The sequence below is a fragment of the Ambystoma mexicanum genome, chromosome 1q, assembly GCF_040938575.1.
Source record: "Ambystoma mexicanum isolate Mex_15411 chromosome 1q, UKY_AmexF1_1, whole genome shotgun sequence".
NCBI classification, from domain to species: Eukaryota; Metazoa; Chordata; class Amphibia; order Caudata; family Ambystomatidae; genus Ambystoma; species Ambystoma mexicanum.
In genome coordinates this window covers 674628138-674654479 of record NC_090922.1, presented here as the reverse complement: position 1 = coordinate 674654479, position 26342 = coordinate 674628138, and the positions used below count along the sequence as shown (strand labels likewise).

Genomic DNA, 26342 nt, shown 5'->3' with positions numbered 1-26342 from the left:
GTTGCTCATACGGATGAGCAAAACCGGCTTTATCTGCCTCCAAAAAGTCAAAACTGTGTTTAAAACACGCAAAAAGTGTGTCTCATAGAAATCTATGGGAGGAAAAGTTGCAAAAAGAGAATGTTTCCAAACAGTCACAATGAAATACACGTTTAGAGGAGGATGAAATCTTACTCTACTGGTTGAACGTTTGTAATGTAATTGAAATTGTAGATTATGTGTAACTCCTTGCTAGAAGATATTTTCATTGTTTGTGATGCTGTAAAGAGAACATCAAGTTTTCTTCAGGAAACGCATGGCATGCCAACATGATTCTTTACACCTGTATCCATATTTAGCAGTGTTGCACCAATTGAAAGCTTCTATTGTGTCTTGAAGGATGGCAAGAGACTTTTTATGACAAGTGAGGGATCTCATTAGTGAAGTCTTGTGTGTTGTCGTACATAATGTCACATTTTGCCATTGATGTCATTAGCCGCGTATTTGATGTCGTAAGTGAACTTCATCAGTGATGTCATTCATTTTCTCTAGTTTCCAGTGTTGTCATCGATGTCATAAGTAATGTTATGTGATGTCATACATGGGCTGCGCAGTAGGTGGGCTCTTGAGTTCAGTTGGTATAGCTTCCAATACTTGTCCATTTTTTAGGGTTTGTGTTAAACTGGCACCTTTTTAATAATCTTATTGGCACTTCAACTATTTTTTCACCATTTGCTTACCTGTGTAGTTTACCTCCTTTGATGCAAGTGTGTGTTTATTAAATAAGTCAATTTCCGTAGTACTTACCTTTTTAAGGGCAACTCATTTGGGCAATTATGTATTGTACACCAATCCTCACACTCTGCCATGTAAGCCCTCCTGCTCAGCCACACTACCAAATAAGTGTTTGATTAAATGTTGTCGTGTCACCATCTGGTACACTAAGGTTGGCTTACCAGAACCCCACATGAGTTTTGGCTCTGAAAAACTCTCCAAACAGAATGTTTGATGCATCAAAAAGCAGACTGATATGTTCCTTTCTGCCATCAAGGTTTCTTGCTGCTATTGTAGACTGTGTACATATGCCATGTGAGTTTTGAGAAGTGTATAAATTCAAATGTAGTTTTAATTTTGAATATTTCTTTTAATAAACTACCATAGGGAATGTCCATTGGGGCCAACATTGGTGCGATTCGGAGGTAAAGCAAAGGAATATTCACCACGAGCTAGGATTCGCTCTTGGATGGGGTAATTTATATAATTTACATTTTTTTTAAAGTATTGTAGCTATGGATTAGTCCGTACCATAAGTAATGTGCTCTGCAAAAGTCTCTGAGACACATATCCAATTACATAACAAGAAATTATTTGTAATCACAATTTTATGTATGATTGTTTCAATGCCAGATTTCAATTTGTGTAGAAGGTGTTTGTAACTGGGTAGTGAAGGGATAAGTAGGGGTATTAGATTTGTAGTGGACGATGCACTGAGAGGACTGGATATGAAAACGTGTCAAGTGAGTACAGTCAGAAACTGTTAACATCTATTAGTCTCTTTCCTTCTGCTTGTTAACCATTTGGGAATCCTGATGCTTTTCATCTGAAAAGGTAATCCTTGCAGTCACTTGGACCGGAGTCTGGCCTCTCAAGGCTTCACTAATGAGCTGTTCTTTGGGTCGGTTGTTTATTTTGTTGGTTTTTGAAAAATAATGTAATTTCACCAAGACCTCGGCAGCGGGACCCACCGCACTGGACCAGCTGGAATGGACCCTGAACTGACCGCAACCAGACGCTTAAGGACTTCGTCCCAGATTGTACAAGCGAGGACCAGTCCCTGTGCCGACACACATTGCCCTCGGGCGTCAAGCCATTGACACTGGCCCCCTCTACCTTCACATATTCTGAACTGAAACTATAGAGTATGCCCCACTTCGATGGGTGCATTGATGTTGAAGATCTGGTAAATCTTCGATGATGAAGGTGACTCTATCCCCTGGAGAGGTGAGGGACTAATTGGGTGGGTTTTATGGTCAGCAGGACGGACTGTTGGACCTGGCCTCCGACCTACAGAAGGCCAGTGGCCTGGATATATCCTCAGAGTTGGGCATTCTGCCGGTGTAAACCGGAGAAGCCTCAGGCCTCTTACCAACAACTGATAGCCAAAGTGGTAGAGACATTGGGTTGTCAGCCCCTCTAAGGCTGAAAGTTCAATTTTAACATACAGACATCCTTGATGAAGGTCCTCAAAAGGAGATCTTACTGCCCTTCAACCCGGCAGTTGAGACTCTGGTATTAGAAGCTTGGGAAAAGCCTGCCTCCATCTCAGCAGTTGACAGACTTGACTAAGAAACACTGGTAGGCCCCTTTAGACTGGCCTTTCTTTCCACCCACTGCTCCCCTCAAAGCCTGGTGGTTCAGCCTACGACTGCCAACCTAGATACATGGGGGAGGGAAGGGAGGTGAATTCCTTAGCCACTGACCTCTCATCATATTTTGCAGTCAGGCTGGACACAGCAGACTGGTGTGGGGACCTCGACGTGCAGTTGAAGCTCCTGGATATGTCATTTAAAAAAAAAAATCTGTTTATTAGGGTTTTCAAAACATTAACAAACCAAACACTATACCCCGTCCCCAATACATAATCCCTTGCCCCCCAACCCCTGTTCCATCCTGGCCAGACAGTGATTTACACCCATCTGATCACCAGTGCTCTGCCTGCGGGTCGCACCATACCCGACCACATCCTCCCCCTGCCAGTCTTTCCATGTCCACCAGTGACCGGTTCTACCTGGCACTCAAGGAGCTAGATCTGGAGAGATGTGCAAATCAGCTTATCTGCATTGTTCTAGTGCTATGTAGAAAAGCTGAACCTAAGTGTGTTTTTAGTACCTGTGCATGCTAGTGCCATGCAGAAAAGCTGAACTTGAGTATAGTGTGCTTCTTACATCTGTGCACCCTCCATTTTGCGCTGTGTTTAGTCATTTTTGGGTAATTCGAACTTAGGTGTGCTTTTACATTTGTGCAGTGATTGTCTTCTATTGCACACCTCCTCCTTCTGTGCCCTCCTGGCTGCTAGGCCACTTGTGAGCTCCTGTGCACTGCTGATCTCTCCCCCACTACTCCCATGGCACTGTCTATCCCTCTGATCTATTCTAACTGCTATTCTATTTCCTACCTCGCTCAGTCTGGAAGAAAAAAGCTGAAAAAAGCTCTCTTGGATTCTAATCCAGGCATACCTATTGTTGACACTTGCGTCAATGCCACTTCCAGGCAGACTATTACAGACATTCTCTTCAAATGGATTGTGTCCTTCCACGTATTCCTCATCTTTTGATCTATACATATTCAGCTCTAGCTGCTTCAGAAAAAGAATTCAGCAAGGGGCGCTGCGTGTCTATGGTGGTTGACTCGATGTTCCTGAGAGGGCCTCCATTCCGATGCCACCAATGGTACATATAATGCGTGCAGCGACCGTTGGCTGCAGTTTCGTTTTTCTGCAAGAGCTATAGTTTCGGAAGATCGGCGCACTTCGGTTCCTTCGAGAAACCTATACGAGTAAACTATGGCATCTTCGTCAGCATCGTCGACTCCAAGATCTGCATTTCAAAGATTGCCACGATTGCGGGGCGAAGATGTCCCTTTCAGACCCTGATTAAGTGTGTCTGAGATGTTTGGGATCCGATCATAAGACATCAGAGTGTGGATCCTGCCTTTCGATGACGGTGAAATCCCTGAAAGAGCATAGAGGGAAGTTGGCTACAGGTAGGACACATAAATCTCCTTCGACGACTGTCGAAAAAAGCGATCCTCTGGCGAGTTGAGGGGGCGACTCTCCTCATTGGAAGAAAGCTAAAGATCTCGATCTAGGAGTGGGTCTCACCACTCGTCTTCGTCTTCACGACGAATGAAGAAAAGCAGTCACTGGTCGCTGTCCTCTTAAGCGTTCCTCCCTGGAACGGGTAACTTGCCTGACGAAATCGGCTTCACCGACTGAATGGCTGTTAGGAAGAATTCTCATAAATGTGCCAATTCCCTTCACCTTAGAGACCCTCAGCAACTTTGCTGGATTTTGAGGACTTGATTTGTTTACCTGGAGAGAGTGTGAGCCTTTTTTTCCCACTCTCTCGTATATTTTGATGTGTGTTTTACTCTTGTGTTCTTTGATTATGGAGTTTTAGACCACTCCATAGGCATCATCTTTTCATGTGTCGCACAGCACCCTCAGTGCAGTGGCACAGGGAAGCCTTTCACGCTCTCCCAAGGTTTAAATGCATTCTCTGGAATAAACTACTGTTTCCCAGAGAAAGTAAAGTGAAATTGACTTTACTAGTCTTTTCAAATTCCTAGACCCAGCACACCCTATCTTACAATAGAGTGCTGGAGGGGTTACTTAGTATCCCCTGCGTCTAGAAACTCATGTAGCAGTCAAATGCTACCCTTTCCTCTGGAAATGGCTGGTGGGAGTAGTTTTACAACAACTACCATGCTTTTTCACGACCGCGAACACCAATAGCGTTAAATCGCGGGAGCCATGTTTTTCAAGATGGCATCTGAGCCCCCTTTGTTTAAACAGGTCGCCATTTCTTTTTGGGAAGGTCCTTCTAGAGTTTGTCTCTGTGCACCAAACCAGGTTTGGTCCCTTTGTTCCTACGCTTTTGGCAGGCTTCAGGACTGAAAACCGCTTCTGGCACCCGAGTGTTTGGGGTGGACAGGAAGTGAGGGAGGTGCCCGAAACTCCCTGTGCTTAGTCTCCTAGGAGACCCAAATGCACTCTGGCGTGATTGGTTGGCTGACTGTCCGGCAAGGACAGTCACCCTGCTGGGTGAGTGGCAGCTAGGCTGGAATGAATGGGAGGAAACTGGATAAAAGGCAAGTCTCTTGGCTTGGAAGGCATAGTCGACCACTGGAACGAAAGAATTGAAGAAGAGCTGGAAGAGGACGGCTGCTGCAACTCCTGGACCGTTGGTTTGCCCGGTGAAGCCCTGCTGCAGGTCCGAATCGCAAGTTCATCTCGACAGAGAAGCCCTGCAAGGACGACTTCTCCCTTTGCATTAGTGGGACCAATCAACTCGTAAGCCACCTGGATACCATTCTCAGAGCTGGTTGTATTTTCCTCCGAGTGCTGCAGGAAACCGAATAACCAGGGAGAGGGAAACCAGTTTGCTTATCTACAGCTACCGGAATCGAAGAATTGCCATTTGCCAGCTTTTGGATCAGTCGGCGTGCAGTGCAGGAGTCTCCCGACGTCCTCCCTCTTGTCCCACGACTGAGGCTCAGGAACAGCGAGCTCTGCAGGAACTGTCAGGAACAGAAGTCTTCAGCTGCATCTTTTTCTGCATTGAAAAACCGACCGAGAGAACTTTCCTCTCACTGCGAAAGTGCTTGAAACTTTGGCAACTTGCAGGCCCAGCCAGCTTGTGACCCAACATATGATTCTTTCTTTTATGAACTACTTCAAAGAACTTTGGCAAAGACTTTTCCGTTAACTACCAGAACTGCTTTATCCTATACAATATATTGCATTTAAACAACTCCTCTGGTGAACTCAAACTATTTGCACTGTCTAAGAATACTTCTAAGCCTCTTTTTATGAACCTATGCCTTTTTGCTCCTACTTCAAATTCTCTGAATGCCGTTTTGCTCCTCCTTCAAAGTAGTTTAAATTCCTCAGAACTGATCGTGTAAAGTACTGAAGTATATTTTTGTTTGATATAGATTGCCTCCTTCTAGTGAATGTTTTATAACTGACTGTGAAATAAATTGTTTTACCAAGACACCTTGAGTGTAAGAGTTTATTTCAATACTTGTGATTGTAGACCTCTGTGTACCATCATTACAGCTCACATTCCCTCTTGAGATAAGCCTGGCTGCTCAGCTCTGCTACCAAAAACTGTGTAGTACAGACTTCTACCAAAGGTTAGTTTTGCTTACACATGTAGTCATAGTTGTGTGTAGTGGTCCCAAAGGGTACTGCATGCAAACTCTGCCTAACAATGGCAGAGATTCAGACAAGAAATGCTCCAAGTATTCGAGAATGCGTCCTGACCCCCTCTAAACAGAAAAGTAGGAGCCATGCCCCTGTCAAGAAAAATCCTGACAAGGTAAAGGACAAATCCTGTGCGCCCTCCAGCCTGGGGCCATGAAAAAAATGAACCTGCTCTGTCGAAGCCAAAATCTTCTACCCCTTCAACAACTAAGGGATGGACATCCCTATCGGGTAAAACTTCAACGCCATTGTTGTCGAAGCGCTCCATGTCGATGGCGCCTAAAACTTTGATGCCATCATCGACAAAAAAGCTGATATTGTCGAAGGAGGTCGAAGTCTAAAGAACCCTTCACTCCACAACCAGGGCAAGACTTTTTAAGTCCCCTTTTGGCAATTTGGGGAGCATGAGCCATCAGATGATTAACATCGACTTTTTGGGTTGGAGTATGGAACACAAGGCGTTCCAGAGGCTCTAATATCAGAAGAGTCTGTATGAGGATGAAGGATCTGTATGAGACATTACAGACAGCAAGTGGGATAGACACTTCCCCAGAGATTCAGTTTGGCAGACTAGACCCCTCAGATCACGTAGCAGGGTCATATAGACAACTAATGGCTAAAGCCGTTGAATACTTGGGGTGGGGCAGTCCATATTTTTGGAAATGGAATAAAAATACCTGTGCACTGGGTGAAGTGGGAGTCACAACACGTGGTGATGGCAGAGGAATAGATCCACTGCTTTGATCTGTTTGTTTTTTTGTTTTGTTGATAAAAGCAATGTTTGTTAATTTGTATTGAACTAGTAAAAGTTCAAAAACCAAAACATGTAATCTGGTGAAAGTGATAGTGTGAGGCATTTAAATAAATACATGCCGGAAGGGCAAAAGGTTGCCAGTCAAGTACCTATGCTAAATGTTGAGCACAAAAACCATGTCAAAAGGCAAAAGATACCAATAAATGAGAAAGAATGGTTAAAAGCAGTGTTCCGTAGACGTGTAGGTGTCATTGAATGAATTATAAGCAATTCAAAATAATAAGATAGTGTTGGGCATACTTTTGTGAAAATGATGTGTAAATGAACCTTCTGTACCCAACATATTGGGTTTTCCCTTTTGTAAAGCTGTTGGCAGAGTCTGTATGCAGTACCCTTGGGGACCACTACACACAACTAAGACTACAGGTATAAGCAAACCAACCTTTGGTATAGGTCTGTATGACATTTTTTGGTAGCAGAGCTGAACAGCAGACTTATCTCAAGAGGGGAATGTGAGCTGTAATGATGTTACACAGAGGTCTACAATCACAGGTGTTCAAATAAACTTTTACACTCAAGGTGTCTTGTTAAAATACTTATGAATTTATTTCACAGTCAGTTATAAAACATTCATTAGAAGGAGGCAATATATATCACACACAAATATACTTCAGTACTGTACACAAAGCTTCTGAGGCATTCAGAATACTTTGAAGGAGGAGCAAAAAGGCATAGGTTATTTAGAACATGAAAGGTTACAAGTTATTCTTAGGCAGTGCAAATATTTAGAGTTCACCAGAAGAGTCCATTCAAATCAATACACTAGGCCAAAGTCAATGGGCTAAAGTCTTGGATAGGATAAAGCAGTTCTGGTAGTTAAACGGAAAAGTCTTTGCACGTGTTCTTAGGAGTAGTTTGTAGCAAGAAGAATTATATGCTGGGTCACAAGCTGGTTAGGCCTGTGAGTTGGGAACGTTTCAAGCACTTTCACTGCGAGAGATAAGTACTCTGTCAGGTTTTACAGTACCTTATAATTGAAGAAAGAGGTATCTGATGACTTCTGTTCCTAGCAGTTCCTGCAGATCTCGCTGTTCCTGGGCCTCAGTCGTGAGGACAAGAGGGAGAAAGTTGTGGGACTCCTGCACTGCATTTGAACAGTCAAAAAAGCTTGGCAAATTTTCAGTTCTGGTAGCTGCAAGTCAAGCACACAAACTGGTGTCTCCCTCCCTGTTTCTACGGTTTCCTGCAGCACGCTTAGGAAAGTCAACCAGCTCTGAGGTGAGTATCCAGGTGGCTTACTGTGGAGTTGATTGGTCCCACCAACTCAAAGGGAGAAGTTGTCCTTGCAGGGGCTTCTCTGTCGAGGTGAACTTGGGGATTCGGACATGCAGCAGGGCTTCATCGGGCAATCCAACGGTCCAGGAGTTGCAGCAGCCGTCATCTTCAAGCTCGTCTTCGGTTATTTTGTTCCAGTGGTCGACTCTGCCTTCCAAGCCAAGATACTTGCCTTTTATTCAATTCTCTCCCATTCATTCCAGCATAGCTGTCACTCACCCAGCAGGGTGGCTGTCCTTGCCGGACAGTCAGGCAGCCAATCGCGCCAGAGTGCAGTCGGGTTTCCTAGGGGACTCAGTAACGGGAGTTTCGGGCACCTACCTCACTTCCTGCCCACCCCAGACACTCGGGCGCCAGAGGCGGTCTTCACTCCTCAAGCCGCCCAAAGGCGAAGGAACAAAGGGACCAAACTTGGTTTGGCGCGAGAAGACAAACTCTAGAAGGACCTTTCCAAAAAGAAATGGTGAAAAAAGAAGACTGGGACCTTTTTAAACCAAGGCAGCTGAGACGCCATCTTGAAAAACATGGCTCCCGCGATTTAACGCTACCGGAACTATTTGAAGTTCACGGTCGGGAAAAATCATGGTAGTTTGTTGTAAAACCACTGCCACCAGCCATTCTGAGAGGAAAGGGTAGAATTTGACTGCTACATGAGTATCTAGACTCGAGGGATACTAAGTAACCCCTCCAGCACTCTACTTGTCTTTTAAATTCCTAGACCCAGCACACCCTATCTTGACTTGCTCTGGGAAACAGTAGTTTATCCCAGAGAAGGTATTTAAACCTTGGGAAAGCCTGGAAAGGCTTCCCTGTGCCACTGCACTGAAGGTGCTGTGTGACACAAATGAAAAGATGATGCCTATGGAATTGTCTAAAACTCCATAACCAAATAACAAAAACACAGAAAACCCGTTGAATTGAAAAGTTCAAAGTCCCAAAGTTTAGCAAAAGAGCTGGAGGGCTCTAAGGTAGAGGGAATTGGCACATTCATGAGAATTCTCCCTAACAAAAGCTGCACCACCTTATGAGCAGGATGACCTGGCAGACATTTTGGACAAGGGACCCAAAGAGGATCCTATTCTTCCCTTCCATATAGCCTTGCAAAGGCAGATCAGTGCAAACTGGACTACGCCAGAGGTGATAAATACATAATTGACCAGTAAACACAGGACCTTTAGTAGCGATCCTTATCTGTCGAAACATCCAACTCCAGAAAGCCTGTTGGTACAGGCCACCACATAGACTTCAAAACAAACTGCCTACCCAACGATTCCCCCAGACAGGGATGACAACATTATGCCTTGACAAGAAAAGTCTTCTCGGCTGGGAGTGTGGCCCTTAAGTCGGCAAACGCCACATGCACACTTGCTAAATTCACATGTACGCTATGGGACTGTATAGCGATGGCAGCTGATCATATTTCCAAAGGGGAAGAACGAGATGGGTTTTTGAACATTAAAGATGGGAAGGAGGCTATGTGCGAGTCCCATCAAACTGGTCTTGACTCTGCACACAGTATCTGCAAAGCAATGGCGGCTAGCACAGTGATACGCAGATTTGCATGGTTAAGAAAATCTGGGTTCGCTTCGGATGTGCAATCAAGACTTCTTAACATGCCCTTTGACGGCACACACTTATTTGGCAGCAAGGCTGACGAGAGCCTGGAGAAGCTGCAGACCTCCAAAGCAGCAGCCAAATCCCTTGGTGCATCAATCGGACAACCGCAAACTCGCCCGAGTGGAACATCTTGGAGGGGCAGGGCCTTTCATTTTTTTTTTCCTCCGATGGAAGAGCGAGACGACTGGCGAGTCGGAGGTCAGAGAAGATTCCCCTGTGGTGGACAGGGAAAGGTGCCAAGACCACCCAGCAACGGCTATGTTATGAAGAATTCTCAGAAATGTGCTAATTCCTTTCTACCTTGGAGCCCCCCAGCTGTTTTTGCTGGACTCTTGCACTTTTAATTCCTAACCTGGAGAGTGAGAGACCTTTTTCCCACTCTCGAGTATTTTTCTGTAATTTGGACTGTTTCTTTCAGACTTTGGAGTCTGACAAACTCCATAGGCATCATCTTTACATTGTGACACAATGCACCTTCAGTGCAGTGGCGCAGGGAAGCCTCTTAGATATCCTAAAGGTTTAAATACCTTCTCTTGGTGCAACAACTGTTTCCAAGAGCAGTGCAGTGAAATTGACTTTACTTATATTTTGTAACTTTGTAGAACCAGCACACGCTATCGTACAATAGGGTGATGGAGGTGTTATTTAGTATCCCTCCGGTTTCTCGTGTAAACATTTTTATGTTAACCTTTCTACAATTAATGGCTGGTGGCAGTGGTTTACTTTTTACTACCGTTGTGTGTTTCTACTGCGCGCTGCAGTAAAGCACCCATGGGTGCCCATTTTGTCAAAATGGCCCGGTCTTCTTTTTTTTGCCATTTCTTGTTGGTAAGGTCCTTCTTGAGATTTACTCTGTGCACCAAACCAGGTGTGGTCCCTTTGTTCATTTTGTCTTTGGCTGGATTCACTGGTGAAGCCCGCCTCTGGCTCCAGCGTGTCTGGCAGGGCAGGAAGCAACAGAGGTGCCCAAAACTCCCTGTGCTTAATCACCTTGGTTACAGGAATGCACCCAAAGGTAATTGGCTGGCTGGCTGGCTGTCGTTGGAGGACAGCCACCCTGCTGTGAGTTACAGCGAAGCTGCGAATGAATGGGAGAAACCTGCATAAAGGACGAGGCTTTTGGCTTGGAAGGCAGAATCGACCACTGGACGTACGAATCCAAAGAAGAACTTGGAAAAGACTGGACCGTTGGTTTGCCCGGTGAAGCCCTGCTGCATTGCTAATCTCCAAATTCGCCTCAACTAGAGAAGCCCTGCAATGGACAGCTTCTCCCCTTGGGTTGGTGGGACCAATCAACCCCAAAGCCAACTCGTATGGGCATCCTTCTCGGAGCTGGCTGTACTTCCATTGCTGCTGCAGGAACCGATTGCCAGGGAGAGGAACACCAGAATTGAGTCTCGTTTTTAAGTCGGACCTGAGCGACAGGAAGATCCTCCAGACTCCCATGAAGCAGGACTGACCGAGCCAGAGCCACCTCAACAGAGTGCTGGACCCCAGATGCCAGAAAGGCCATAAAGGTATCTGAGAACCACGGTGGTGCTATTTGCAAGAGCCGCGAGAAGCTGAAACCGCGAAGTGCACTGATCTGAGGTTAGCCCATTGCTGACCTTCGGTTCGTAGTGCAGGAGTCCCTAGACGTCCTCCCTCTTGTCCCCACGACTGAGGCCCAGGAACAACAGGTTCTGAAGACCTACACTGGAACAGAAGCCAGCTGGAACGAACTTCTTCAAACCAAAGGTACTGTAAAACTAAGGGGACTTACCTCTTGTTGTGTAGCCTTGCTAGCTCTCAGTTGAGACTTGTCTTGGTTGCTTTTGCAGAGTTGCTTGCAGCTTTGCCCCTCACAAGCCTCCTAGCTTGTGGCCCTACAGTGATTTCATTTTCTACAAAGACTTCTAAAACATTGTGCAAGACTTTTTACTTGCCTGCAAGAAGTGCTTAAGCTCACCGAGACATTTGTTCAATTAACATTGGCTGTCCTTGCTCGCTGAAAAACTCTTCTTAACTCTAACTTGGTGCTTTACCTTTCCCCAGGAAATTGTTAAATTACTTTGCATTGGAGGGTTAAAAAAGTACTTACCTGCTTAAGAATATTTGTTAACCATTGTTTAATTCCCTCATCTTTTCCTTTTGACACTAACCTCAGTATTGCTCTAAATGTGCCAGTGATTTATCAATATCCACAGTGCCCTAGTTATTTGTCACCTCAGGGTGTAGGAAGTGTCTGTGTGCCATCCCCAATGGGTATTTACTGATTTATTGAAACTGAGTATGTATTCCTGAAGTGTATTATTGTGTTGCATATACTGCTCCCTTTCAAAGAAGGCTTATTCAACTGATGTTTAAATTAATAAATACTTGTTTAATCAAGAAACCTTGAGTGGAAGTGATTATTTGGATACGTATCACTGTGAATCTCTGTGATAAGCCTACAGCTCACATTGACCCCTCTTGAGATACGCCTGGCTGCTCAGTCACTCTACCAACTTATGTAGTACATGCTTATACCAAAGGTTGTGTTAACTATTGCCAAGAGGACAAGGCTGGTGCAGCCTCCCACATGTACTGCATACAATCTTGCTTAACAGGCTACTTTACCCTCAGCCGCTGCATCAGCCGCCTCAAAAACTGAGGCCTCAGTCCACAAAACCCTGATGGGAGGCAGACTCTCACAGCATCTGCAAGAATGGCGGGGTATTACTTCAGATGCATGGGCTTTGAAACAGCAGGCCACGGTTACTGCCTTTCCTTTCTAAAAAAGGCCTTGGATCATCCACCGGGGAGTAACTCTTTCAAAGGTCCAGATCCGCTCCTTGTGCAGGACATTTTGACCCTGCTGGAGAAAGGGTCTATAGAACCTGTAGTGGAGAGGAACCAGGGTTGGTACTCCCCTTACTTCCTAATCCCCAAGAAAGACGGAGGATTGAGACCCACCTTGGACTTAAGAGACTTGAACAAAATAAACAGTTAAAAAAATAAAATAAAAAAAAAGAGACTTTAGCAAGTTCTTCAGGCAGAATAAGTTCAAGATGGTTACCCTTCCTCCGATCCTTCAGGCACTCCAGCTTCAGGACTGGATTGTATCATTGAATCTTCAGGATGCTTACTTACATGTACCAATTCATCACAATCGTAGAAGGTACCTGAGGTTCACCATTGGCTGTTCTCATTATCACTTTCAAGTTCTGCCTTTGGGCTGACCTCAAGGGTTTTCACCAAGTTGATGGTGGTTGTGGCAGCGAGTCTCAGGAGAGGGGAATTCACGTCTACCCCTACCTGGACGATTGCCTGATCAGGCCCTGGAACATCTCTTTGTAACCTGCCACTCTGGACTTCTCCCTCAATTACAATAAGTCCCACATGATACCATCTCAAAAGCTCCAATTAAACGGAGCAGTCCTGGATGCATCCTACAAAAAGCATTGCCATCCGAGGTGAGGGCTCAACACATTCTGCAGATGTTCACCAAATTCCAGAGTGTCCAGTGTCTCCTGGCCTTCGATATTTTGAGGTTGCTCGGCCTCATAGCATCCTGCATTTTTCTGGTGCCAGAGGCACACCTGAGACAGGACAGTGTGTTCCCATTTCTCGGCAGAATATCAGACCATCTTCAGGTTCAAAGCAGAGTAGCACAGGATCTTATGTGGTGGGCCTGCAAGGAAAACATTCTTAGTGGATACCCTTTTTTGCAACCATGGCCGGAGATGACGGTAGTTACTGGTGCCTCACTCACTGGGTGAGGAGCACAAACCAACAATCGGCAGTTGTTGGTCTCCATCCGAGTCCAAACTACACATCAATCTTTTGGAGCTGAGGCCAAGGCCACTAGCGCTGAAAGCCTTTTTGCTCTTTATACGGGAAAAAAATGTCCTGATAATGACTGACAGCACAGTGGACATGTACTACCTCAACAAGAGAGGTGTAGTACGGTCACTACCGCTGTGCAGAGAAGCAATGTAGTTCTGGGCAATTCAAGAGGGACTCTCTCTATCTGCAGTTCACTGCCAACTCGCTCAGTCACTTCTCCAAGCAACGAGTTGGTGGTAGATCTTTCTTCGGCTGGGGCCTCCCTCTGGAACAGCCTTCCTGAAACTTGAGGAGAACCATCTCCGGCACCTCAAGACCTTCCTCTTTGCTTCTGGCTTCTCTCCGCCTCTCCCCTGCTGATACCCTATCTGTGGTGGACTGGGAGTTTCCACTCCTACACGTTTCCTCCAGTCCCCGTCATTCCTCATGTGATCAGGGGTTTGAAAACGTTTGGGAAATCCATGATCCTGATTAGTCCGGATTGGGCCAGGAGAACGTGGTACCCGGAACTTCTGCCCTCCAATAAGTCTTCCGCAAATAGAGGATCTTCTTACTCGGAAGGAAGGTCGGGTTCTCCATTCCAGAGGTCAAGACACTCAACCTTCACGCATGGTTTCTAAGAGGTTGAGATATAAGGATTACGGATGGCGCAATGGACTTTACTTTCAGCCAGAAGGCCAGCAACAAAATCCTTGTACCACTGCCGTTGGAATAAGTTGTGCAGCTGGTGCAGGGACAAAAATGTGGACCCTTTTATGTGCAGTACACCTATGGTGCTCTCGTTCTTGTTACATCAGGCTAATCTGGGGCTCTAGGTTGGCACAATAAAAGGATATCTGACGGCGCTGTCAATTATTGTTAAGCGCTTGTCTGAAGAGGTATCTTTCTTCAAAATGCCACTAGTGATACAATTTCTGAAGGGACTAATGTGTTCCCTTCGATCCCTTTTCAGGTTCCAATTTCTCATGTGTACTCCCTTCGAACCAATTCATTCTTGTCCTTTACGGTTGTTAGGCAAGATTGTATGCACTACAACAACCCTGACCTCCTGGCAATAGGAACCCAACCTTTGGTATAAGTCTGTACTACACAGATTGGAAGCGTGTTGAGCAGCCATGCTTATCTCAAGAGGGGTCAATATGAGATGTCGGGGAGTTGCACAGAGATTCACAGTGACCGTATTCAAATAAACTCTTACAAACAAGGTTTCTTGTTTAAACAATTATTAATGTATTTATCAGTCAGAATAACACTTCTTCAGAAGAGGCAATAGAACAATAAAATTCAAATACACTTCAAATATACACACTCTTAATATTTCCAAATCAGCAAGTACCCGTTTGGGATGGCCCACAGACAGTACTTACACCCTCAGGTGACTTCAATAGAGTTAGGGTGCTGGGGATATTAATATATCACTGTTGCATTTAGAACCAGATTCAGGAATGTCAAAGGAAAAAGGTTATTAGAACGAATCAAGAGATCGCACACATATTCTGAAGCAGGTAAGTACTTTTGGTAACCCCAAATGCAAAATTAGTTACCCTTACTGGAAGGAAGCCACAACACATAAGCAGAGGAGAGAAGTCATTCAGGGAGCCAGGCAAGCCAATGTTAAGTTGGCAAAAGTCAGGGTGAACTGAAGTACTTCTTGCAGGTAAGTAAACGTCTTTGTAGAATAAAGGTTGGGCCACAAGCTGATTAGGCTTGTGAGGTAAAGAAGCGGTTAGCAACTCTACAGGGGCAACCAAGACAGGTCTGCAATGAGGACAAGCAAGGTGGCACAACAAGAGGTAAGTTCTCTCAGACTTTAAGTACCTTTTTAGGTTGAAGAAAAGTGCAGCAGATTTATTTTATTTTGGACTTGTAGAGCACACTACAGCCCACAGGCATCGAGGCGATATAAAGGATACTTAAAAGGCTTGCTTGAGGGTTACAATAAGCGGCCCTAGAATAAATGCTTAGAGACAGTTTGTTAGGTTACAGTTGCTCACATAGTTACATTACATAGTCCCGTATAGTGCATAGCAAAGTGTGTCAAATACATCCAAGTGTAGTCAATGTGTGATGAGAAGTAACATATGCAATACAGAACTCGTAAGGATAAGCCCAGATGACTTCTGTTCCTGTGCAGCTCTGCAGATCCTGGTGTTCCTGGGCCTCAGTCGTGGGGACGAGAGGGAGGACTTCTGGGGACTCCTGCACTGCAATGGGATGGTCACCGCCGACATTCTTCAAACAAGTGGCACTTGGGTGTTTCGGCTCCTCGCGTCTACCGCAAATGGCAACACTGCGGTCCTGACTGTCGAGATGGACTTTCCTTGCACCTGGGGTCCCGCAATCTGAGGGGGCTCGGTCAGTCCTGCTTCCTGGGAGTCCGGAGGATCTTCCTGGAGCTCTTGGCCAGCTTAAAAGCAACGCACACGATCTGGTGTTCCTCTTCTTGGCTATTCAGTTCCAGCAGCAACTGCAGTGGAATTTTAACCAGCTCTGAGAGGAGGTCCAGGTGGCTTATTTTGGAATTGTTTGGTCCCACCAACTGAAAGGGAGAAGTCGTCCTTGCAGGGGCTTCTGTCGATACGAATTTGGAGTTTCAGCACAGCAGCAGGGCTTCACCAGGCAAACTAACGCTCCAGGAGTTGCAGCAGGTGTCCTCTTCAAGTTCATCTTCGGATTCATTCGTCCAGTGGTCGACTCTGCATTCCAAGCCAAAAAGCCTCGCCTTTTTATGCAGGTTTCTCCCATTCATTCCAGCCTAGCTGTCAGTCACCCAGCAGGGTGGCTGTCCTTGCCGGACAGCCAGCCGGCCAATTACCTAAGAGTGCAATCTGGTCTCCTAGGAGACTAAGCAAAGTGAGTTTCGGGGACCTCCCTCGCTTCCTGCCCCTGCCAGACACCCTGGAGCCATAGGTTGGGGGCTTCACTCGTGAATCCCACCAAAGGCAAAATGAACAAAGGGACCAAACCTGGTTTGGCGCGCAGAGTAAATGTCAAGAAGGACCTTTCCACAAAGAAATAGCGAAACAAGAAGAACGGGGCCATGTTGACAAAAATGGCATCCTTGGGTGCTTTACTACAGCTACGACCGCAGCCCGTTGTAAATGCACACCACGGTAGTTAATATTAAACCACTGCCACCAGCCATTCATCGAGGAAAGGGTAACATAAAAATGTTACATGAGAAGCTAGACAAAGGGTATACTAAGTAACCCCTCCAGCACCCTGTTTTAAGATGGTGTGTGCTGGGTCTAGAAAGTTACAAATGTATGCTCTTGGAAGCAGTAGTTCATCCAAGAGAAGGTATTTAAACCTTGGGAAATCAAAAAGACTTCCCTGTGCCACTGCACTGAAGGTGCTGTGTGACACAATGTAAAAAGGTGATGGCTATGGAGTTTGTCAGACTCCACAACCCAAAGAAACAGAGTTCAAAATCACATTCAAATACATGAGTGAGTGGGGAAAAAGGGTCTCCCTCTCTCCAGGTTAAAAATTCAAGTCCTCAAAATCCAGCAAAGTTGCTGGGGGTCTCTAAGGTGGAGAAGAATTGGCATATTTCTGAAAAGTCTCCCTAACAAGGGTTGTCGTGCAAGCCTCCTGTGGGATCTATTGACCCACTCCAATATGCGATGCAGCATCACCCTGCCAGTTATGAGGAAAGAAACAGCAACAATGGCGGCAAAACCTTTGTGCGCACCAAAAACCTACCAAAACCGGATGCACAACCTGCCACCTATGGTGCATGTGCGGGAGAATGGAGCACACCCTGCAGAAAAGGTGCCAGTGGGCCTCATGACCAGCAAACCGAGTGCAGACAGAAAAAAACACTGCAAGTGAAACACCAAAATGTGCCTACAAATATCATTTGCTTTGTTGCTAAAAACTCCAAAATGCCTATAACACAACACTTATCAACATTTAAACTGACAGCATCTATGCCAAAATCTGGGTGCAGTACTCTGGGCCGCCTGAATGACAGCTGTCAGAGGAGTTGCTAATGAAACTTTAAAAGTGAGCTAAAACTCAAAAGCCTGCTGGATTAGCAAACAGAAAAAGGATTGTTGCCAAAAGGAATACAGATCTTAGTTGTATTTTTTTTTCCCCGCGGATTTTAAGGCTAAGAAAATAATGTACTTATGTTTGATGCAACAAAGTTGGTTTTGCTGGATTTAAAAGTTAATTAGCCTGGCTGGGGCTGCCAGAACTGGAAAAGCAGGTTTCTCTCCTAGAAGGAGGGCCTTCCTCTCAGCAGAAACTCACGGGGAGGTGTTAATTGCAGCGTGGAACAGCATCTTGTCTACAGAAAGCTGAGGAACAATGGACATCCTCCAACCCAGGATATGGAAGGTGTGAAAGGCTGTAAAACTGCTGCATCCCAGGAAACTCCTGGCTGACAGAAGCAAATTCCAAAGGAGGGAGCCACCACATGCTTCAAGGAGTGACACATACTGACCGTTTGGTGTTAACAGGATATGTAATGGACATTTTTAAAAGGTGTATAACTTATTATCAAAAGGGGTGCAAAATCTGAAAATGGCAGATTAATTAACCTGATTTTTAGCACTACCTTTGAAAACTTAGTACAACCTTGTAGCTTATTCTGAACAGGAATGGCAATAACTGCGGGTTTATGGGGTCTGTATTTCTGCTAGAATTGTGAAACTTTATACACTCATTCCCATGTTAAACACACACATTTGTGGAAAGTTGCATGAAATTTGGAAACTGTGTGCCTAGCGAAAAGGACAAAATTCTGTAGAAAGTTAAAACAAGATCCTACAGCTGTCAGATTTTGATGAAATGATGCTACATAAAATATGGCATTTTCTGTGTAATTTGTATAAAAGTGACTAATGTAGAAATGTGTGTTTAGTGTAAAATCCGATTTTGAGACCAGTGGCTAAAGGAAGGTCTCTGAGGACTGTAAAGCAAATCATAAAATGTGACATCAGCCGGCCTTGATCCAATCACCCCAAATGCAAGGTGGAGATGAAGTGTTGACCCTATCCCAGCTCAAAGGGGCAAGTTTAGCTAAGCTGGCCCAGACACCCACTTTGTGATGTAATTTTTAAAGGATAAATAGAGACAGCTGAAAGCACTTATACAGACAGATCCACTCACTCTCCTGACTGCTGACGGAGCGCCCTGCTGCTGAAATCTACATCTTCCTTGTTCCAGACTCCAGAAACTTGGCAAAGCAAAGGCCTATTGCATAGCTGAACCATTCTCAGATAGGCCTCAAATTCTAGAACAGAACCCCCAAAAGCCTAGGGGAAGCATCATAATACAGGCGGGCGGCCTGTTAATGCTTGCTTGCTGAATTGAAATATCTTCAGAACCAAGAAGAGCAGATCCCGTGCTGTGACCAGAGCGCCTTGCTGACCCTGTCCAGTCCGATGTGCCCAGCTGTCAGTCCCTGATAGATCCGATTCAATGGTCCAGAATCCTGACGGTCCAAAACCTTAAATCCATTTTGTTTTGTGAGTAATAACAGGAAGCTAGAAACTGTTGGTACCTGTGCATTATCTTGTCCCCTCCTAACCTCTGAACTATCCTTACTTCCATAATCAGTAATATTGTTTGAATCCGTAGTGAAATCTTATTCTGTCTATCTGTAAAAGCACCCTTTTCCCAGTCATTTGTCAACTTTGATATATTAATTTCATTCGAGTGACCAGCCTAGCGCTCCACGGTGGACAGCGAGGAACCAGGATTGAGTCGCGAATCACTCCTGACTCTTACCTTGTGCCATCCTGGTAGTTTAGCTTGGATGCTCTAGTCCATAGTCAATATTTTTCTGATTTTAAAACTGAAGCCTCTTTCCATTTTCGTGCCTATCTCGCAAAAATGACCTTTACTAAAACCTCCAACTCCCTCAGTTTTTGTGATAGAAACAAAATTTCAACTCCTGCTTGTACAACATCCATAGCTATCCATAGAACCCAGTGCGATTCTCCCGTTATCACGAATATCGCACACGGAAATGTTTGATGCAAATTTTCATTTTGAGAAATCTTTACACGTGGGAAATAGCTTCCATTTGTTTCCGACTTGGATTTTAAGATTGCAAATGTTTTCTGCTGACTAAATCATTGTTATGCGTGTGTTTATCTGTTCAAAGCGGCTCCCATAGGAATTTCTAATAATTTAAGCATTTTTCCACACATTTGGAGTTCTTGCTCAGCCACTTTAAAAGTAATTCTGACAGTTGAAAAGCCCACTTCATTTTTCTCTTTCTGTGTAAGGGGGGGGAAGGGGCAAGACACTGTTTGATCTGTACTATTCCTGAATACCTGCTATCTCCTCACGTTTATTTAAATGTGCTTATTGGTGGGTGGAGGTGTGTTGCAGGGGGAATGTCTAACCATAGTGCTATCTGATCTGAAACCAACACAAGTATTATTTTCTGTGCTGCATTTGTTTTGCTCTTTATTTATTTCTAGTGTATGAAAGAGATTATTCTGTGATCTGTCACCCCATTGGTGATTGTGGTTTACCTATTAATATATATATTGTGATTTTGATCTTAAATAATGGTTGTATACGAATTGTTCGTATTACAACTGTTCGAATGACAATTGACCCTTTCACAATTGACCGAATTGTGAAGGTCAATTGTAACATATATGCGGGGGGAAACCCCCCGCAACCCACCACCCAACCCAAACCCACCCAAAACCCCTTATATATATATATATATATATATATATATATTACCAAAGCGATCTATATATATATATATACAGTCAATTGTGAAAAGGTCAATTGTGACCCTTTCAATTCGGTCAATTGTTCATTCGAACAATTGTAAACGAACAATTTGGGTAATACCTTTTACAAACCAGCCTGGTCCAGCGTGACCCGGGGTATTTTAAGTAAGGGGTGTGATGAGAGTGGTACAGCTTTCAAATAATTGAATCTATATATCAAAAGTTTTTCCATTGCGCTGTACACTAGGCTGAGAGCAGAGTGTATCGCCTGATTGAAATCCTTAATACTCCTTATACAATTTTTCTCAGTGGTCTTTAAAGTTAAACCCACATTTTTGCCCAAAATTGTGTCCATTTTCATTGAACACAGAACATTTTACTACAATCTTTTTATCCACCTCCTCATCCTGGAAGGGAGGAGAGATTACACAGGCTTGACACTAGGTGAGCACTTAGTTTTTATATTTCTAGAATGTAGGAATTGCGACAGGATGATTAACTGTTCGCTGGTTATACAAGCCATAAATTGGGGATGGCACTGACAAAACAAACTTTATCTAGGTGGATTATCTTGGGCATTTCTGAGTGCTACAAACTAGCTGGAAAAGACCATCCTGAGGGCTCATTCGACCTGGGGCATGGCAGTACCAATCCAAGATATTTGTGCGGTGACCACATGGTCCTCCGCTCATACTTTTACAAAGCATTGTTGTCTGGACTCTTCCTCAGGCCAGGAAGGAGGATTTGGGAAGGTGGTGTTCCATTCGGTTTATACAAACCCATAAGGAACTCCTACATTCTTACTCTCTCCTCAAATACATAACACTGCTTTGTGAGTTTATCAAAAGATGAGGAATACGTGGGAGGACACAATCCATTTGAAGAACAAGTTACTTACCCATGCTAATTTTCTTTCGATTGGATGTTCCTCCCACGTATTCCTCATCACCCCTTATTGGGGATAATTCTAATTTCTGTGCTAATTTCCTTCTGCCTAAGAGACCCCCAGCTCTTTTGCTGGATTTAGGACTTTTTAATTTTAACCCTGGAGTAAGTGAGACCTTTTTCTCTCACTAAATCGTGTTTTTATCTGGTTTGGATTCTGTGTTTTCACTGTTTGTGGAGTCTGACAAACTCTGTAGGCATCTACTTTTTGTATAGTCGCACCGTGCACCTTCAGTGCAGTGTCACTGAGGTTCTTTGGATTTCTCTTAAGGTTTAAATACCTTTTTTATCTTGGGCGAACTACAGTACCCAAGAATAGTAAAGTGAAAATGACTTTACTTACCTTTTCTATTTGTAGGTCCAGCACACCCCATTTTATATGGAGTGAGCTGGGGGGGGGGGGTTACTTAGCAGCCCCTAACTACTTTAAATGGCTGGTGGTATTGGTTTAATTTTTCCTACCATTGTGCTTTTCTACTGCAAGCTGAACCCTCAGCTGCAGTACAGCACCCTTGGGTGACCATTTTGTCAAAATGGCCTCTGTCTTCTTTTCACCATTTTCTGTTTGTGAGGTGTTTCTTGGGTTTTACTCTGTGCGTTGAGACAGATTTGAGCCCTTTGTTTGTCTTGCCTTTGGCGGCCTTCTGCCCTGAAGCCCGCCTCTGGCTCCAGTGTGTCTGGAAGGACAGGATGTGAGGGAGGGTCCCCGAAACTCCCCTGTCCTTTGTCTCTAGGAATGCCTGAATGCAACCAGTCCTGATAGGCTGGCTGGCTGTCCTCACAGGACAGCCACCCTGCTGTTGACAGCCTAGGCTGTGCATGCAACCTGCTTAAAAGGCAAGGATTTTGGAACTAGAGAAGTCGATCACTGGGAGAAACACCCGACGAAGAAACCGTGTATGTAGCTTGCTGAAACCTCCTGTACCTTTGAATTGCCCGGTGAAGACCTGCTGCTGTGCTGACACTCCCTTTTCAATTCAACAGAGAAGCTCCAGAAGAAACAACTTCTCCACTTGTTAGTGGGACCAACTATCCCGAGACTAACTCCACTGGACCAGCCTCCCCTACTTTGTGCCTCTGTTGCTTCAGAAGCCCAATGCCAGGGGTCGAGTCTGTAGTCTAGTGAAACGTTTGAAGCAATAACTAATCCGGCTAGAAGCTCAGGAGTCTCCTAAGAACCCCCCAGAAACAGGACAACCAGAGCCGGAGTCCCCTCACCAGAATGCAGGACCCAAGGAGTGAAGGAAGCCCAACTGATATCCACAATCTGCGTCAGTGCTGTTTGCTAAGTGCTGAAACCACAAAGTGCTGCTGAACAGAAAAGAGCCCGTAGCTGCTGACAAACTCCAAAGTACCGCAGCAGGAGCCCTTCAGACGTCCTCCCTCTTGTCCCCACGACTGAGGCTCAGGAACAAGGGTCTGCACCGCTGTAGCAAGACAGAATCCAGCTGGACCACTCTTCTTCAAACCAGAGGTACTGTTTAGACTTGGGGTACTGCCTTTTTAGATGCGCTTTTCTCAATTGGGAATTGCATTGGCTTACTTTTCAGAGTTGATCTCCCATCTCTTTCCACAAGCTTAACAGCTTGTGACCCTACAAGTGATTTTTCTACTAACTCTCTAACTTTGTGCAAGACTTTGATTTAAGAAGTGCCTCAGATCCGTAGACGGTGTTCCAATTGACTTTGGCTGTCCTGGCTCCCTGAAGACTCTTCTAGTCCATTGACTTTGATACTGTTTTTCCCCTCATAGGTGGTAGCTTGTTGTAAACTGTTACTGCTGGGAAAGGCTTATCTAGATTTCATTGGAAAAATGTAGTTGTCCTCACACATACTGAGAAACTGTTTTAACCTTTTCCTTCCTTAAACCTTTTCTTTCTGCAACCTCCATTACTGACCTTGTGATTGAAGTCACCTCAGAGTGTTGGAATTGTGTAGGAAGCATATCCAAAGTTTATCCACTAACTTGTTCTGATTCTGAAAAGTAATTTTAAAGTATATTTACATTGTTACATGAGTTGCCTTTTTAACCCCTTAACTGCCATGGGTTTCCCCAAGGCCTTTTTTGGTGATTTTCGGTATGTCGCTGCCTTGTAACTTTTTTGTTGCATGAGATATTTTGGCCAAATTTGGCCCCTTTTTTTCCCTCATGTGGTCGTAACGTCACCAAGGAATCCTAGTTTGCTGTAGTAGGGTGAGAGAAAATAACCAAAAAGGGAGAACATTTTGGATTTTTTCAGAAAATGCCAATAAAATAATGTACAAAGAAGCCTTTGTTTTTTTCCTTGTGAGCGATAGGAACAATGGTTTGCTTTGCTGAATTCCCCATTTTCCAGGCTTTCAGGAACAGGTTGAGTGGAAACCAAAAAAAAACATTTTGATATGGTTACCAACTGTTTTTTGAGAGGTAGGCAATTTTGGCCTTTTTTCCAATAGGACATGCGTGGACAGAATGGAAGAAGAGGATAGGAAAGCTGAATGGGAGGACAGCAAGGTATACATTTCTGAAAAGTAGACAAAATTCCAAGCTTAGGAAGGGGTTATTTGCGCAGGTCAGACAACCACTATGTAGGGGAAAATGCCATAGTTCGGGGAAAAATTGGGGACATGACAGAAAAAAGGTATGTGATGGAAATGGTTGACCTGGTAAGGCAATGGCTTCTGTGAATTGAGAAAGGCAATGCTCCACTACATTCCCCTGACTCTTCCAGTTTAGGAAATCACACATTTTTTGTAATGTTTCACAAAACAACCAATACCACAGGCCAAAAACTCAGCCATTGTACACAGCCTGGCCAAAAACTCAGCCATTGTACACAGCCTTTTAACGCTTATGGCCTGAACAGACATACTTAGCATGTGTAAGTAAAGAAAACAAATGTGGTGAGGAGGGGCACGCATACATTTTTTGAAAGAGGCCAGGGAGACCTTTTGAAGGGTAGGGACTTGTGCAGGTTACAAAAGTGTATAGTGCCTAAAGCAGGTCACATTTGGGAAATGAAAGGGTTGTGTGACAAACTGCAGCAGCAAATGGTCATGCAAACACAATGTCCTACCTTCCCGCATTCCCACAGGTGTCCCAACGAAAACGGTACCTCACATGTGTGGGTGCACCTACCTGGGTACAAAGGGTAAAGGCTAAACCACTGGTAACCCCCATAGGGTTTGGGGAGACAACCTACAGATTTGGCCCTAGGGTGTCGAAGCCACCAAGGAAAACCGGGAGCCCCATGAACATCCGAAAAGAAGACACCCGTGGGCACCCCACTTTCCACTAAAAACATCCATGGTGGTTTAGTGCCCCCTGTTCCCCCACACCCACCCACCCACAACAAGTTATGATTTATTTATTTTTTTGCCCCTTTCCTAGGGGCAGATGGGCACATTTCCAGGGTGAGGATAACGTACTGCCCCATGCATTGGTGGGCCATTGCAATGTTTTCTGGTGACACTCGAGTACCCCCCCACCACCCCAAATGGATGGGGGTGCATCTCATGTACTCCTTCCTAGGGGCAGCTTGCAGTAGCAATCTTCCCCCAGGGAGGGCTACATGAGATGCCCCCCATCCATTTGGAGTGAGGGGGAGAGGGACACCCCCCTTTACACTAAAAACATCCATGGTGGTTTAGTGCCCCTCACCCAAAACAAGTTATAATTTTGGTTTACTTTTCTTTTCTTTTTTTGCCCCTTTCCTGGGGGCAGATGGGCACATTAGTGTGCCCATTTGCCACCAGGGTGGGGAAAACGTACTGCCCCAGGCTTTGGTGGGGGAGAGAGAGCCTGTGGCAAGATTTCTGGTGGCCCTCTTCCCCCCCACCTTAAATGGATGGGTGGGCATCTCATGTAGCCCTCTCTGGGGGCAGATGGGGCAGAAATCTACCCCCAGGGAGGGCTACATGAGGTGCCCCCATCCACTTAGTGTGGGGGGGAGAGGGCCACCCCCCTTTCATTTGGCAACACATTCTTGGTGGCTAGTAGTGGCCCCCACCCAAAAGTGTGTGTGTGTGTGTGTCTTTTTTATTTTGTTTTTTTGCCACTTTCCCTAGCCCATCTGGCCCCAGGGGGGGTGCGGGGGGCAAAACATACTGCCCCAGGCTTGGGGGTGGGGGGCAGCTCTGCCACTTTTTCCAGTGGCCTCTCCGCCCCCCACCCCAAATGGATGGGGGGCATCTCAGGGAGGGCTACATGAGTTTCCCCGCCATCCACTTCTTCTGATTACTTCATCCAGTGGTGGACTCTGCCTTCCTTGCAAAAGACCTCGCCTTTTATGCAAGTCTCTCCCATTCATTAGCAGCCTAGCTGTCACTCACACAGCAGGGTGGCTCTCCTCCAAGCAGCTAGCCGGCCAATCACCTTTGGGTGCATTCCTGCAACCATGGAGACTAAGCACAGGGAGTGTTGTGCACCTCCCTTGCTTCCTGCCCTGCCAGACCCAGAGATATTCTTCAACAGTGAACCCTGCCAAAGATAAAACAAACAAAGGGACCAGACCTGGTTTGGCATGCAGAGTAAATCTCAAGAAGGACCTTTACAAGAAATGGCAAAAAAAAAACCAGGGCCATTTTGACCAATTAGGCAGCCATAGTTGCTATACTGCAGCGACGAACGCAGCCTGTGGTAAAACACACAATGGTAGGAAAAAGTAAACCACTTCCACCAGCCATCAAATGTAGAAAGGGTAACATAAAAATGTAAAATGAGAAAGTAGACAAAGGGGATACTATGTAACCCCTACAGCACTCTATTTAAGATGGTGTGTGCTGGATCTACAAAGTTACAAAAGGTAAGGAAATTCAATTACACTTTACTGCTCTTGGAAACAGTAGTTTAACCTAGAGAAGGTATTTAAACATTTGGGAAATCTGAAAGACTTCCCTGTGCCACTGCACTGAAGGTGCTGTGTGTCGCAATGTAAAAAGATGCCTATGGAGTTTCAGACTCCTAAACCAAAAGAAACAGTGTTGAAATCAAATACATGAGAGAGTGGGGAAAAAAGGTCTCACTCTCTCCAGGATAGAAATTAAAAGTCCTAAAGTCCAGCAAGGTATCTGGGGGTCGCTAAGGTAGAAGGGAATTAGCAAATTTCTGAGAATTCTCCCTAACAAACGCTTATTTAAAAATGTATTTTAAATAAATAACTACTTATAACAAACTAGTATACTGTTACTTGGATACTTGTATTTACAGATTTCATTTGTACAGCTCCAACTCA

General features: G+C 45.0%; 1 protein-coding gene across 3 annotated transcripts in view; it reads left to right on the top strand.

Annotated features, from left to right (window-relative positions):
* Nucleotides 1-26342, top strand: part of HCCS (holocytochrome c synthase) — a 338093-nt gene that overhangs the window by 284603 nt on the left and 27148 nt on the right. For all 3 annotated transcript variants that reach the window (XM_069641282.1, XM_069641281.1, XM_069641280.1), the window contains exon 6: nucleotides 1141-1227. In XM_069641282.1, the coding sequence (XP_069497383.1) occupies nucleotides 1141-1227 (87 nt within the window). The remainder of the gene's footprint in view (nucleotides 1-1140; nucleotides 1228-26342) is intronic.